The 15,753-nt window shown below is 44.0% G+C and overlaps 1 protein-coding gene across 10 annotated transcripts in view; it reads right to left on the bottom strand.

Moving 5' to 3' along the window:
* kcnc3b (potassium voltage-gated channel, Shaw-related subfamily, member 3b) overlaps window positions 1-15,753 on the bottom strand; it is a 55,469-nt gene that overhangs the window by 20,100 nt on the left and 19,616 nt on the right. For 8 of the 10 annotated variants that reach the window (XR_014533646.1, XM_083541516.1, XM_083541513.1 and 5 more), the window contains exons 3-4: window positions 5,536-6,517; window positions 1,756-1,944 (exon numbers count right to left, since the gene is read on the bottom strand). Coding sequence is in view for 8 of the 10 variants with exons in the window: in XM_083541516.1 (XP_083397642.1) it covers window positions 1,756-1,944; window positions 5,536-6,517 (1,171 nt within the window). In the remaining 2 variants the exon portion in view is untranslated. Of the gene's footprint in view, window positions 1-1,755; window positions 3,266-5,535; window positions 6,518-15,215; window positions 15,322-15,753 lie in introns of all 10 variants that reach the window. The other 2 variants (XM_083541514.1, XR_014533645.1) reach the window with 2 other exon arrangements.

The following is a 15,753-nucleotide window of genomic DNA, read 5'->3' as shown; positions in this document are numbered from 1 at the left end:
ATTACTTTACTCTCGTGACTGGCGTAAATTTCAATTAACATTAATAACCCAATTTTTATCATTTAAAAAATAACGGAAATCGACCTGCCCATCGAACGTCGCCGAATGTGGACAAAACCTACCCGTGACTCTCACCACGCAAACACAAACAACGCAAAAACTTGGAAATACATGGACGTCTGCCTCCTGCAGCACGTCAGTGTGTGTTTGTGTGTGTTTGTGTGTGGTGCATTTTCTGGACTGCAAGACACTTCTCCTTTGTTGGGCACGCTCAAGACGTTCGGACATTAAGCAGGCCCCTGCCTTCGACTGCTGCCCAATCCTCACAGCACCGTCCCTTACGGTCCCTCCTGCAGGTGGTGAGCCCACGGTAAGGCGGCCCCACGTCACTCCGACGTCACGGACCTTGATATTTCCCTCGTAAGGGACCCCCGGAGCATAGAGGGTTAAGGGCCCAAGAGTGGCAGCTTGGCAATACCGGGGCTTGAACCCCAGACCTTCCGATCGGCAACCCAGCGCCTTAACCGCTGGAGCCACCACTCCCCCCGCTTTTATTTTCATTTCTGTACTTGTTTATTATCTGAGACTTTTACTGTAACTTCACTACATTTGACTACAAGTCAAATATTGTACTTTTTACTCAACCTGTTCCGATCAGCGCTTGGTGTATCCACCGATCACCGACCTACAGTTCAGCATCGGTTCAACAGCAAGCAGAACATTTAGAGAGGAATAAACGATGAAGAAACTCAAACTTGACAACACCCGTGAGATTATTTACGCGATTCTTTTTTTTTTTTTGGACTCGTTAATATGATTCTATTAATAAATCAGTGTGCTGAGAGTCACATTCGAAGGCTTTTCACAGTTGATTAAGCAAAAAAAGTATAATAGGAACATTAGAGCCGTAATAAAGCCGTACTCCGGATACTTAAGTAGGTCCCCTGGTGGTCTAGTGGTTAGGATGCGGCGCTCTCACCGCTGCGGCCCGGGTTCCATCCCCGGTCAGGGAGTTAACCCCAGCCACTCTTAGTGCCGGTCCCAAGCCCGGATAAATGGGGAGGGTTGCGTTAGGAAGGGGTTTCAGCGTAAAAACATGTGCCAAATCAAAAATGCGGATGATCCGCTGTGGTGACCCCTAGTGGGAGAAGCCGAAAGAAAGAAACTTCGGATACTTAAGTACAACCAAATGCAAATACTTTTGTCTGAAGTCCAATTGGGACGTTTTGTTGTCTCTAACAGAGGAACTTGTGTAAGACGGACACCAGAAAAGAAGATCCGATCAGACTCCCTTCACCCCCACGGGTGGAATGGGGCGTGGAATGGTTTGGGGTTGTTTTGGAGGAGGGAAGGTTCCGGAAGATGAACGTAATCCTCAACCAACATGGCTACCGTTCCATACTTCAACAGACAACTCTCATCGGAACCAGAATTCACCGTACGACCAGACAAACAGTCGTCTGGAGTGATATCCGTCATGGAACAACCTGCCCAGTCACTGCACCTAAATCCTGCTGATCTGCTCTGGGATGAACTGGATCACAAAAAACTAGCGAAGGCAAATTTATTTACCACTAGGGGGAGTAAATTGTAGCAGATGCTGAATGAGATGTTTTTAGCGCCAATTTAGGAGCGAATAATAGTCCAGGAAATACAGCAAGTATTCGTGTGTGTGTGTTTGTATTCAACTGAAAAGGCAGTACAAGCGAGTGTGTGTGTATGTGTGTGTGTGTGTGTGTATGTGTGTGTGTGTACCTTTCCGGACGTTGGATTCCGCAGGTCTGAAGTCACGTGTGTTGAGCAGGAAGCAGGCTCGGTCCTGTTGGTAGCGCTCACGTGTCCGTCCCAAAGGACTTCGCTCGTCCGGACTCAACACCTGGTCTATGGTGGGACAGTCCTCGTTCGCCAGCGCCGCACTCGCCGCATCACCGTTCTGCTTCGAGTCTGACCGAGAGAAAGACAGATGGGAAGGGAGAGAGAGAGAGAGAAATGTGGAGAAAAAGAGGTGGTAAAGTGGAGAAAGGGAAAGAAGTTTGACAAAAATGGAGAAAAAGAAATATTGAAAGAAAGGATGGAAGAGAGAAATGACGGGGAGACAAAAGGATAAAAAAAGAGAAAAAGAAATAACAAGGAAAGAATTGATGAGGAGGTGAAGTGGAGAAAGGTGAAGAAAACGAGAAAAGAGAGAGGAATGATAGGAGCAGAAGAAAAGGGATAGAAAGGACGGAGGAGAGGAGAGAGAGAGAGAGAGAGAGAGAGAGAGAGAGAGAGAGAGAGAGAGAGAGAGAGAGAGAGAGAAGAAAAAGAACAAAAAACAACAAACAAGAGAGAGCGAGAGGAGGTGAAGTGAAGAAAAGGGAAAGCAAAAAAAGGAAAAAAAAAAGTGAGGAGAATGAAAGAAAAATTTAAAAAAAAAAGAAAAAAAAAGAAAAAGAGAAATAACCAAAAAGTGAAGTGGAGAAAGGGAAAGAAGGAAAAAACGAAAAATGGAGAGAAAGGATAATGGAGAGAAAAGGGAAAAAATTACGGAAATTTTTTTTTTTTTAAAAGAGAAGGTGAATTACAGAGAGAGAGGGAGAGAGGGAGAGAGAGAGGGAATATAAGAAATGTAAAAGGGAAAGAAGGGCGAGAGAGAGCGAAGGAGAAAAAGGAGACGAGTGAGATAAAGAGATAAAAAGAGAGTGGTAGAGACAAAGAAATTGAAAGAAAGTAGATTGAGAGAGAGTGAAAAAAGAAATAGAACAGAAGGACGATGAGATAAGAAGAAGGAGGGAAAGAGAAAGGGAGAGGAGAGAGGAAATTTGAGAAAGAGCAAGAAGGATGTATGGAGAGGAGAAAAAAGAAGAAAGGAAAAAAAATTTAGATAGAAAGTGGTTGAGGATGGATGGAAGGAGGATGAGAGAGAGAAAAGGGAGAAGAAGAAAAAGCAGAAGAGAGGGAGGGATAAGGGATAAAAACCAAAAAGAGAAAACATGACAGAGATGGGGAAAAGAAGTGAGAGAGAGAACGAGAGAGAGAGAGGGAGGAAAAAGAACATGGGAGAGAGATAGAAAGAGTGAGAAAGGGGAAATAGGAGAGAAAAACCAGAATGAGGAAGAGAAGGGAGAGAAAGAAGGGAGAAAGAATGAGAGAGATATGGAAAAACAGTAAAGGAAAGGATAGAGAGATGAGACAGCAGTACAGAGGAGGAGGAGGAGGAGGAAGAGTCAGTATGGTATGAGAAGAGAAAAGGAAGAGAAGAAAGGAAGAAAGAGGAATAAACACACTGTAGCAGCAGAGAAAAAGGTGCAGAACGAGAAAGAGAGAAATAATGTCACTTTTATATTGTTACCACACACACACACACACACACACACACACACACACACAAACACACACACACATACAAACAAACACACACACAAGGATACATACACACACACACACACACACACACACACACACACACACACACACACACACACGTATCTATCATTTCTAATCCAGGGTGATGTCCAGCTATTTCATGTTATCCACTGAGCAGTTGAGGGTTAAGGGCCGTGCTCAGGGGCCCAGCATTTTGCAGCCTTTTATCCACTCAGGAACCATGGGTGTACGTTGAAGGGGCGTAACCCGACTCTGAACTTTCATGGTGTACGTGTTGTCGCAACTTTTGGAGCCAATGAACAAAATCAAGTGAACGAAATGACAGGAAAAATTAAAAATGGCCGCCGTTCAGGAATGATTTATTATCAGACCGCACCTGCGGAGTCCCCACACTGTTTCTGTAGCCTATGAGCTAAAAGCCTCCTGGGATCTTCACTGGTGGCGCTGTGTATGCTGAAAACAAATGTGTGTGTGTGTGTGTGTGTGTGTGTGTGTGTGTGTGTGTGTGTGTGTGTGTGGTGTTTATGTTTAGCATATGGACTCACTAGTTGATCATAAATATGAAATCATTTATAATGGAGGTACCTCCTGGGAAACGAACACTGACCACACACACACACACACACAGTTCGCTAAGTGCACTTAAATGCTATGTCTATGCTATAGCTACCCTGCAGAAGGAATGACTTAGCATTTTGGAAGGCAAATCTTGCACAACCAAATCAGTTATATTCAGGGATAAATGAATATCAGGAGCTGATTCCAGAAACAACCCTCACTATTCTCACTGTAGTGGGACAATCAAAGTGGGTTTCAGGGGGTTAATATGGCTAATATAGGAGCATGTTAGCATTGTACCTCAATTGAAGTTTAGGTTTGGGGATTAAGTTAAAGGTTAGGATGAGGGGTTAGGTCTGGGGTAAAGGTAAATGTTAGGATTAGGGGTTAGGTTTGGGGTTAAGGTAAAGGTTAGGATTAGGGGTTAGGTTTGGGGTTAAGGTAAAGGTTAGGATTAGGGGTTAGGTTTGGGGTTAAGGTAAATGTTAGGATTAGGGGTTAGGTTTGGGGTTAAGGTAAAGGTTAGGATTAGGGGTTTAATTTTGGGGTTAAGGTAAAGGTTAGGATGAGCGGTTAGGTTTGGGGTTAAGGTAAATGTTAGGATTAGAAGTTAGGTTTGGGGTTAAGGTAAAGGTTAGGATAGGGGTTAGGTTTGGGATTAAGGTAAAGGTTAGGATGAGGGTTTAGGTTTGGCCTCTTGCACTTTGTTCAGCACCTAGGTTCTACCTGGTAGATGTTAGATGCTATATAAATAAAGATTGATTGATTAGGTTTGGGGTTATAGTATAGGGGTTAGGCTTAGGTTTGTGGTTAAGGGGTTAGGGTACGGATTGCGATTAAGGTAAAGGTTAGAGTTTGGGATTAGGATTATGTTTGGTGACAAGGTAAAGGTTAGGATTTGGGGTTTAGGTTTTCGATTAGGTACAATTTAGGGGTTAGGGTAAAGTTAAGGCAAAGAATAAAGTTAGGGATAGGGTTAGGTTTGAAGTTAAGGAAAAGGCTAGGTGTAGGTTTAGGCTTACATTTAGGGTTAAGGTAAAGGTTATGATTAGAGGGTTACGTTTAGGGTTAAGGTGAAGGTTGTAGTTAAGGGGTTAAGGTTAGAAAAGGGGGTTAGTTTGGGGTTGAGGTAAAGGTTAGGGATAGAATTAGAGTAAGGTTTTAGAAGTTTAATTTTTAAAGTTTAGAGTTAAGGTAAGGGGTTAGGACACAACACTGAATAACTTCCTTTCTCAGGACATACTCATCAGCATCAGAGACTGGCAGAAGGCGTGGCCTAAAAATTTAAGGCTACTTTTCAATTTATAATATAATAATATACTTCACGAGTGACATGTAAGGAATTCCAACTACAGCAACGATGTGCTAAAATATTTTATCCAAAAAACCCGGAAACTCCTTCCAAAAATGGCATAAAACCTCTCCCTTACTGAAAACGTCACCATAGCAATAAGTACACACAGCTGCTAAAGTTGTAGCTAAACTTGTTTGGTAAATAGGAGACGAAAATCGAATGACCGAACTTGTTAGTCGAGTAAACGTCTGGTAGTATCGGTATTGTATTTGTTGTAAGTGCATGTCTGATGAAGGATGAAATCAAGTGTTCCTCACCTCTGTTTATTTCTATGATCTCCTCCTGAGCAAGTGGACAGTCTCCGGTGAGGCCACCCGAGCCAATGACCCCGCCCAACACATTACCCAAGATCCTCTGAGGCGAGGCGGTGGCCATAGCCAGGGCGTCAGGCTTGCAGTAGTTGGGCGAGCCAGGTTGCGGGGCTCGGGGGATGTGTTTATTCTTCTTCTTGGGCAGCTTCTGTTTGGCCATGGCCAGGGAGTAGTACATGCCGAAGTTGTTGACAATGACGGGCACAGGCATGGCAATGGTGAGCACGCCGGCCAGGGCACACAGAGCACCCACCAACATGCCAGACCAAGTTACTGGGTACATATCACCGTAGCCCAGCGTCGTCATGGTGACCACGGCCCACCAGAACCCAATAGGGATGTTCTTGAAACTGGTGTGGTTGCTAGCCGTGGGGTCATTGGGGCTGGCACCGATGCGCTCGGCATAGTAGATCATGGTGGCAAAGATGAGCACTCCAAGGGCGAGGAAGATGATTAGCAGGAGAAACTCGTTGGTGCTGGCACGAAGCGTATGGCCAAGAACGCGCAGCCCGACAAAATGGCGCGTGAGCTTGAAGATCCTCAGGATGCGCACGAACCGGACAACGCGCAGAAAGCCCAGTACGTCCTTGGCCGCCTTGGATGAGAGGCCGCTCAGACCGACCTCCAGGTAGAACGGCAAGATGGCCACGAAGTCAATGATGTTCAGCGCGCTCTTGAAGAACTCGGCCTTGTCCGGACAAAAGACGACGCGCGTGAACACCTCGATGGTGAACCAGATCACGCACACGCCCTCCACGTAGGTCAGCCAGCTGTCCGTCACCACCTCGTAGACGACCTCCTCGCGCATCACGTTGCCCACCGTCACGTTCTCCGTCCGGTTGTAGAGGGTGTTGAACGCCTCGTGCGTCTCCATGCAGAACGTCGAGATGGAGATGAGGATGAAGAGCAGCGAGCCGAATGCCACGTACTTCGGAATAGAAAAAGGGAAAACGAAGAAAAGACGATAACGTTATTTCAGACAAATTGATGTTTTTTTTGTTGTTTTTTTTAACAAACACGACTTTATTATTTAACAAATTCTCAATTCTGATTGGTCAAACAATTCTCAAACTGCAAAAAATAATCCTTCCTATCAGAGGAAATATTGGAAATATTCCAAGTTGGAAACTTACGAGGAATTTATGGTACTTAATTAGAAATTTAAATATATATAAACTGTATCATATACAAACAAACATTTTGTTTGGTCATAACCTGACATGCATGCAAAAGAATACAGATTTGAAAAATGGCATTTTTGATTTCGATTTAATTATTAGTATAATCTTTCTTGCATTCCTGCTCATTTGCATATAAAAGTCTCCTGGAATCGCAACGCGATACACTTCAGGGTCTTGCTGGAACTTCCAGCACAAGCCTTTCTTCCATTTGCGAAATTGGTGGACTGGGTGTCTGGAATTAAATGTGCAGGCGCTTCAAGGTTGTTTATTTCCAGAGCGCTTTAAAGGGGCGTAATAAATCAAAAGCGAGTCGTTCCGCAGTGCCGCGTAAGCTGAAGCACTTCCACAGATATCCATATAAAGCCTCATTCGAGGTGAACACCCCATTCCGAACTGAGTCCCCATTTGTTTCTGGGGAAACGTTCCACTAGATTCCGTGGAGATTCATTACACCACAGTAAAGTCAGGTACTGATGGTAGGTGAGGAGGTGAGGAGGCCTGGGGTACATTCATCCTAAAGGTGTTGGAGCTTTAAGGTTAGAATGCAGGAGATTTTCCAACCTGACACGAAGTATATCTTCAAGGAGCTCGCCTTTGTGCACAAATGCCATGCAGGAACAGTCTCCTAGATCAAAGATAACTGTGAGCCTGATTTTTCCGTGCTAACCATTTGAAATAGAAGCACATCTGGGTGGAAAAAGTCGGGTGTCCCAATACTTTTGGCAGAACAGAAGGTTTATCAATTATTCAACACCTTCCGACCAATCAGAAGCCAGAATTTCAATTCGAACGTCTGGATCTAAAAAAACGCCGAATCGGGTCTAAACGTGTAAACACCGTCTCTACATGTGACGTTTCCTGAACATCATTCCATCCTTTCATCCTTCTTTTGATCACAAACGCGGGACAAGCAGGAGACGGAAGACGGAACAATGGATCTGGACTGCGCCATTTCCGTTTACACGCATGACGAGAAGAAAAAGCGGCGGAGTTTTACTCACTAAGTACTGACAGATGAATAATAAATCAGAGAGAGAGAGAGAGAGAGAGACAGAGAGAGAGAGAGAGAGAGAGAGAGAGAGAGAGAGAGAGAGAGACAGAGAGAGAGAGAGAGAGAGAGAGAGAGAGAGAGAGAGAGAGAGAGAGGATGTGATGTAATTGAGGGATGGAGAGTGGAATGATGGATAAAAACTCTCTGCAGAGGAAAAAAGCCCTGTGCTGCATCTACACACACACACAAAGAGGTTTATAAAAGACTCAAATACACACACACACACACACACACACACATACACACACTTTTTAAAGACTTGGATATCGACCCACACACATTCAAATAAACACACACACACACATGTTTAAAAAGATTTAGACACAGACCCACACACACAGGTTTATAAAGACTCAGACACAGAACCACACACACACACACACACACACACACACACACACACACACACACACACACACACACACACACACACAAAGCCACTCATGTGTACAAGTAGTTAAGTGACTCCCCCCATTAAGCCCCACCCATTATCCTTAAATTCTGTCTCTCTTTCCCTCCGTCTCTCTCCATCTTCAGCCTGACCTACTTACAATCTCATGCAGCTGTTATTCCCCTTTACCCCTCTCACGTCTACTGCTCTTCTAATCCTGCTATCACTCTTTCTTCTTTCTCTCTCTCTTTTTTTGGTTCCTTCACTCTTCCGCTCCGTCTCTCTCGCTTTCTTTTGCTCCAGCTCTCACTTTTGCTCCATCTATTGTTCTTTCTCATCTTTTTGCTCCTTCTTTCTCTTCCCCCATCTTTTTCTCTCCCTCCCTCTTCCTTTTGCTCCTTCTTTCTCTCCCTGTTGCTCCTTCTCTTTTTCGCTCCATCTCTCTCTCTCTTCCTTTTGCTCCTTCTGTTAATTTTGCTCTTTTTCGGCTCTTTTTCTCCTTCGCTCTCTCTATCTCTTCCTTTTGCTCCTTCTCTCTCTCTTAAGTCATTTTCTCTGTCTCACTCCCCAGTTCTCTCTCTTTATCTCTCCTTCTCTTCTCTGAAATGGCTCCATATTGTCTGGTAAAGCGCTGGTACCAGAAAGCCTGTGTGTGCTTTATATATATATTTGTGTGTGTGTGTGTGTGTGTGTGTGTGTGTGTGTGTGTGTGTGTGAGAGAGAGAGAGAGAGAGAGAGAGAGAGAGAGAGAGAGAGAGAAAGAGAGAGAGAAAGAGAGAGAGAGAGAGAGAATCATACACACTGTTGTAACGTTCAGACTTTCAGACAGAAGCCCCTCTCAGCTTACGCGCATGCGGCCGTCGACATTCGGCACTGCGATGTTACTTAGCCGGTAATTCGCATTAAACTGGAAGTGTGTGTGTGTGTGTGTGTGTGAGATTAGACTGGAAGTAAGGAAGGATTATCGATCGGGATATGGAGTCATTCTTCAATTGACTTTTCTTCAAGCCTTTCAGAAGTTCTTTAACTTCTTTTCACGCCGAAGAAACCGAATCCACCAGTTCTAATGCGCTACATCCGGAGCAGCGATAGCGCTAACGCCGGCCTCGTTACTCATGAAAATATCACTACGTGACATCATGTCTCCATCGCTAAGATCATCTTTTACTTCCGATCTAACGCACGTGTGGTCACGTGACCCCGAGATCCCGAGCAGAAATGGGGGCCATGGAAGCAGCCATGTTTTATTACTCAGCTGCGAAGCAAAACTCTAAAAGTCCAGTCCAGTTTCTGGACACAAAAGGATGAACCACGACCAGGAAGACAACCTGGAACTACACTGAGACATGGAGAAGAACCTCGGTAGAGCAGACATCAATCCACCCAGGTGAGTCCCTGATTACATCAGCGGACTCGAGTCACGTCAGAGATCGTCATCTGAGAAATGGCATTACGGCGGACCTAAAACAAGAAAGCTCCAGATTTGTACATACAACCTTCTGCAGCTGGTGGAAACTAACAATCCCACCAGAACCTATCAAGTACTTTTCGCCCCAGAAAGTCTCAGAGGGGTTTTGGGTTCCTAGGCTGTAAAAACGTTTTTTTTTTTTTTACAAATGTACACTTTTTCCACCCAGAAGCGATTCTGGCCTTGTTTGGGGGGGCAGGGTACATAAACCAGTGTTTAATAGATGCATTAAATGTCATCGATTTCAAAGCAAGCACCTGTCCCACAGTACTACAAGGGAATCTAATTACGGTGTACCAGTCCTATGAAAAACTGATTTGATCAATCAATAAGACCATAACAAGTTTTTTTCCAGGCATCCCTAAAGGATGTAACGTGGCAACCCGCCACTTCACTCCGCAGATCACTTCCACACCCGATCCAGCATTTGTAGTTCGGTCAAAGTGATCCCCAAAACCCCCTACAGCATTTCCTATTGGGCATGTTTGGATAATTAAGGATCAACTTTCTCAGGGTTCGACCGGAAGCAAGTTGAGACCACTCAAATGCTCATTGGTCAGCTCCACCACAGGAACTTTTCGGGAGTCAAGATTGGATTTGTCACAAACAGAAAGTCCCAGGAATGCTTTGGGTTTCTAGACCAGAGTTCCAGGAATTTTTTACAGACTTGACCAGACACCTGACCCAGAATTGGTAGGTTAGCAAAAGTAAGATCCAAACCTTTCAACAGGAAACAAGTCATGACCACCTCGCTCAAACGCTCATAGACCAGGTGCTTTGTTGCGCCAAAATTTTCCCCCACATCATAGTCATTCGCAACAGGAGGCGATTCAAGGGGCAGGTATAATAGAGGTGCATCCAAAACAGGAACTTTTCTAGGAACTTACACATGTATCCCCCCCTCCCAGAAAGTCCCAGGGATTCAGCCAGGACTGATTCTAGCCTCATTTGAAGGGACAGGGTTCATTTGACGTTTGATAATAACCAAGCAGATTGCTTCCACACCTGACCCAGGATTGGTCAAAATGAGCCCCAAACCTACAGTACCACCATCTTTCAAGGTAGGTAAGGACCAGAAGCTACCAGGGTTAGATTTGCTTCCCCCGTACCAACCATAAATTTTCGGTTAGTCCATTTTTAGCAGTCCATGGTTGCTCAGCATCCACAGTACGGTTTGAAAAACTTCCTTGCATTCGAACTTCTCTTCAGCGCCGATGGTGGAGAGCAAAAGATTATTCAATAAACACAGCAAGTAATTGAATAAAGACGCCGGGGCTGGGTTCCGCAGGCGCAAGGTTTCCAGGCTTTTAACTTGAGTTGCTTTCTGGCTCGTGGCCAACGTTCAGAGACTTGAGGAAGCGAATCGATTTTTTGCGCTGCCCTCTTCCTGTCATGGTTACCGCTGAAATTTAAATGGTGTAACTCTATGGCTGGATGTCACCTGATACTGTTAGGCGGCTCAATACACACACGTGTGGGTTTTTTTTTTATCTACCGTTTGATACCTCGCAAACAAGGACCAACATCCTGACGAAGATTTGTAACAAGCAACATGTATGGAATATTCTTAAATAGTTGTATAGTGTTTGTGTGTGTGTGTGTGTGTGTGTAAGTTGTAAAGCCCCCAGAGAGAGCAAAAGCCACAAAAGTAAACCAGGTCAGCACCAAGATGGCTTGACGAGGCTGGAGGCAGAAAGGAAGTCGCCCCGATGCCAGAGCACCCACGACGCACCACATGTACAGTTTGGCATCAGCAGATCAGCACCACGGACAGAGGAACAATTTGCTGAGTCACGAAATACAAAAAAATCCTCAGGCTGCACTTGAGGACCAACAGAGTGTGAACAAAGACATGCAGCAACATGTGCCTTCAGGGATGATCTGCATGACGTGTGCTTCTTCACACGTGTGCTCCTGAACGTCCTACAAAGTTATAAAGACTAGCAAAAAAATTATAATAATAAATCTGCCAACGGTGACTGCAGACCCTGATACTGAATCTACTGTCCTGCTTTCTGTACTGATTCTATAGTGAAAGAAAGAAGGAAGGAAATAATTAATAAACAAAGAAAGATGGAATTGATGGAAATCAAGAAAGCAAGGAAACTGGAGAAACCAACCATTATTCCTAAAAGTAAAGGAAGAAAGGGTGAAAGGAGGGAAGTGGAGCAGGGAAGAGGTAGGAATAAATGAATGAGCAAATGTGGGAAGATGTGAACGAAAGAGGAAAGAAGGAAGGAAAGACTAGAAGGAAATGGGAGGGATGGAAGAAGGGATGAAAATATTATGGAGGAAATGGAAAATGGAAATGCTGGATAGAAAGAAGGAAGGAAAATGTAGAGAAGATGAAAAGGAAGGATAATAAGAAGGACAGGGAAAAACATGGAGGGAAAGAAAGAAAGAAAGAAAGAAAGAAAGAAAGAAAGAAAGAAAGAAAGAAAGAAAGAAAGAAAGAAAGAAAGAAAGAAAGAAAGAAAGAAAGAAAGAAAAAACTGTAAGAAACTGAGAAAAGAAAGAAGAAAAAAATGAAAAGGGTGAAAGAGAGAAAGAAAAAATTAAGCAAGAACGTACAGATGGAAGAAGAATGGGGGGGGAAAAAGGGAAGAAAGGCAGAAAGTCAGGAAAGGAGGAATAAAAGAAAGGAGGAAAATGTGAGGGGTGAAGGAATGGAATGAAATGACAGAAAGATGAGAAGGATGAAAAGAAAGTCACCTTTCTCCCCCTTTCTTTCCTCCGTCACTAACTTTCTGTTTGGTTTCATCACGCAGCGTGTGTGTGTGTGTGTGTGTGTGTGTGTGTGTGTGTGTGTGTGTGTGTGTGTTTGTGTGTCCGTCATTGGCTCAGGAAAGCTGGCATTAAAACACACATTAAAACACACATGAGGGCGTGCACCGATTCAACACATGTTTATGCTGGTCACACACACACACACACACACACACACACACACACACACACACACACACACACACACACGTCTATGTGACAGAGACGCATGAAAGCATCTGTTTCTAGTGACATGATATTAAGAAGTCATTAAAAGGAAGGAAGGAGGGAAGAAAGAAAGGACAGAAAAAGAAGGGAGGATAAACAGGAACAAAGAAAAGAGAAGAAATGGGTATATGGAAGGTAGAAAGGAAATAAGAATAAAAGAATAAAGAAAGAGGGAAGTGGAAAAACTGAGGAAGAAAGGAGAGGGAAAAAGTGAGGGAAGAATGGAGTAAAGACGGTAAGAAGAGAGAAAGAAGGAATAAGATGAAAAAAAATATAAGGAAGGAACAGAGAGAGAAGAGAAAGGAATGAAGGATGGATGGATGAAAAGCACAGTCAAATGGAAAAAAGAAACAAAAGGAAAAGAAAAGGGGGAAAAAAAGGAAAGACAGAAAAAAGAAAAGATGGAAGAAAGAAAAAAATGAAGTGAGGAAGGATGAATAAATGGAAGGTGGGATGGAAGAAAGAAGGTAAAGAAAAGAAGAGAATAGAAGGAAGAGAAAAGGAAGAAAGGATGTATGGATGGAAGGATGGTTAAAAGCAAGGTTGGATGGAAGAGAGAAGGACAAGAGCAGAGAAGAAGAGAAAAGAGAAAGGAAAGAAATGAAAAAAGAGAAGAGAAGGAAATGAAAGAGAGAAAATTAAGGAAGGAAGGATTCCTGCCGAGACGTGACGAGGGTCAGAGACGAGTGTGGAAGACGAGTGAGGGAGACGTGTTCCTCCTCCATCTCTACCTCATCCACATTCCCACCAATCAACAGGGTGATGACAGAAGATGACTGACACGTGACGTCGACCAATCACAGAGCGGCAGGAATCCGGCTACACCTGAGAGAGGGGGCGGGACCCAATCGCCTGATGGAACACAGGACACTGCGGGAAAACTGAAGGACACGAGTGGGACTGGTGTGCGCGTGTGTGTGAGGAGAGTGTGTGTGTGTGTGTGTGTGTGTGTGTGTGTGTGTGTGTGTGTGTGTGTGTGTGTGTTTAGCTCCAAAAGATACCCAATGTCCTGAAGTGAAAGGACACATTCAGATATGATCACAATCACTCGTTCTTTCTGTCCTTTTTTCTGTCCCTTCTGTTTTTCATTTTCCTTTCATTCTTTCGAGTCACCTTTATTCTTTTCCATCTATCTATCCATCCTTCCTTCTTTATTCCTACTGTACTTTTTTTTGTGTCCTTCCTTCTTTCCTTTGACACTCAGGTGTGTTTGTGTGTGTGTGTGTGTGTGTGTGTGTGTGTGTGTGTGTGTGTGTGTGTGTGTGTGTGTGTGTGTGTGTGTGTGTGTGAGATGGTCAATCAGAAAAAATCTCAAGAATTTTACATATATTACCAACTGCAGTCTTCAAAACCATCATACGCTACAAGGAAACAAGTTCTCAAGAGGACTGTTCCAGGAAAGAAAGACTAAGAGCTACCTCTGCTGCAGAGGATAAGTTTAGTAGAATTGCCAGGCCGAAAAAAAACCCCCACCAATTTGAGTTTAACATATTTGACTTATTTCAACATCCACTGTTCAAAGGAGACCACGTGAGACCTTCATGATCGAAACTTCAGAAGAACAACGAGCAGATGAGACTTGCTTGGGCCAAAGAACATGAGGAACGGACATAAAATCGATGAAAAAAACTTATTTTTTTCCATCCAAAGAGTAAAAAATGGTAAATGGATGGTTCCTGAATATGTGGTTTCCACTGGGAAGCATTGGAGGAGGAGGTCTGATGTTCTGGAGGTGCTTTTCTGCCAACACTCATCTGCATCTACAGCCTCCCCCATGTGGTTTTGTACTTTGCGGGACCATCATTCGTTCTTCAACAAAACAATGACCTCAAACATCGGATGAACTGGCCTCCACAATCACCCCATCTAAATCCAGCTGAGAGGGTTTAGGATAAGTTGGACTTGAGAATGAAGGAAAAGCAGCCAACAAGAACTTAACACCTCTGGGAACTCCTCAAGATTATAGAAGAAAAATTCTATAGAAATGAAACTTGGATATATTTAGAGTCATTATTGTCAAAAATAACTGGCAACAAAAGTGAGTACACCCTCAGTGAACATGTCAAAACTGTGTCCATTAACATTGTTATCTCACTGGCTTAATCCTCCTGGGTATGGGATTCACCAGAGCTGCACAGGTTGTTGCTGGGTACCTCTTCAACTCCTCCATATCCATTGACATCACAGAGCTGCTGGATGTTAGACACATGGAGATTCTCCACCTTCTTCTCGAGGAACCCCCACAGGTGCCTTAATAGGGTTCAGGCTTGGAGACATACTTGGCCACTTCATGACCTTCAGCTTCCTCGTCTTGGCGGTGTGTTTAGGGTCGTTGATATGTTGGAAAACCGGCGTTCGGTCCAGTTTCTAAAAAGAGGCGCCATGTTCTGCTCCCCAGCCGCACTCATGCAGCCCCAGACCATGATGATACCACCACCACCACCACCCTGCTTGACTGTAGGCAAGACACAATTTTTCTTGGTTCTCCTCACCAGGGCGTCTCCACACATGCTGGACACCGTCTGCGCCAAACAAGTTTACCTTCCAGTAATTCATGCTCTTGGACTTGGTCTTCAGCAAACCATTTGTGGGATTCCTTCTGGGACGACGGCCTGCAAAGCGACTTTCCGACCTCCCGCTTCTGCACCTGACGCAGAGTAAAGTGACGTCAAGCAAAAGGTGACTGAAGAATCGAAAACAATAAACCATGTGTTTTTAACGATACACATATTTGTACCTTATCAATCTTTTTAAACGTGCGGAGTTAAAATCCGAGTTTCCTGAGGAAGGTATTATGTGGCGGACCGCAAGTTTGTTTAGTTTTTAGAAAGTTTTTTTTTTTTTTTTTTTTCAATGATTGTTATTCTTTTAACTATAAACAACAATTCCAGGGGTATAAAAGAGAAACTAGCGTTAGCGCAGTCTCACCGTACCGGACCGGATATACGATTTGTAGCACGCAAACGCTAAAGAATCCGCTAGCGTTAGCCGCTAACAAGGAAGTAGCGGTTTAACATCTTTAGCGTTTTTCATTTGTGCAGATGGAAACGATGATACAAATGAAGCAATATGATAGAAA

The sequence above is a fragment of the Silurus aristotelis genome (assembly GCF_946808225.1).
Source record: "Silurus aristotelis genome assembly, chromosome: 1".
Taxonomy (NCBI): domain Eukaryota; kingdom Metazoa; phylum Chordata; class Actinopteri; order Siluriformes; family Siluridae; genus Silurus; species Silurus aristotelis.
This window is presented reverse-complemented; position numbering and strand designations above follow the sequence as displayed.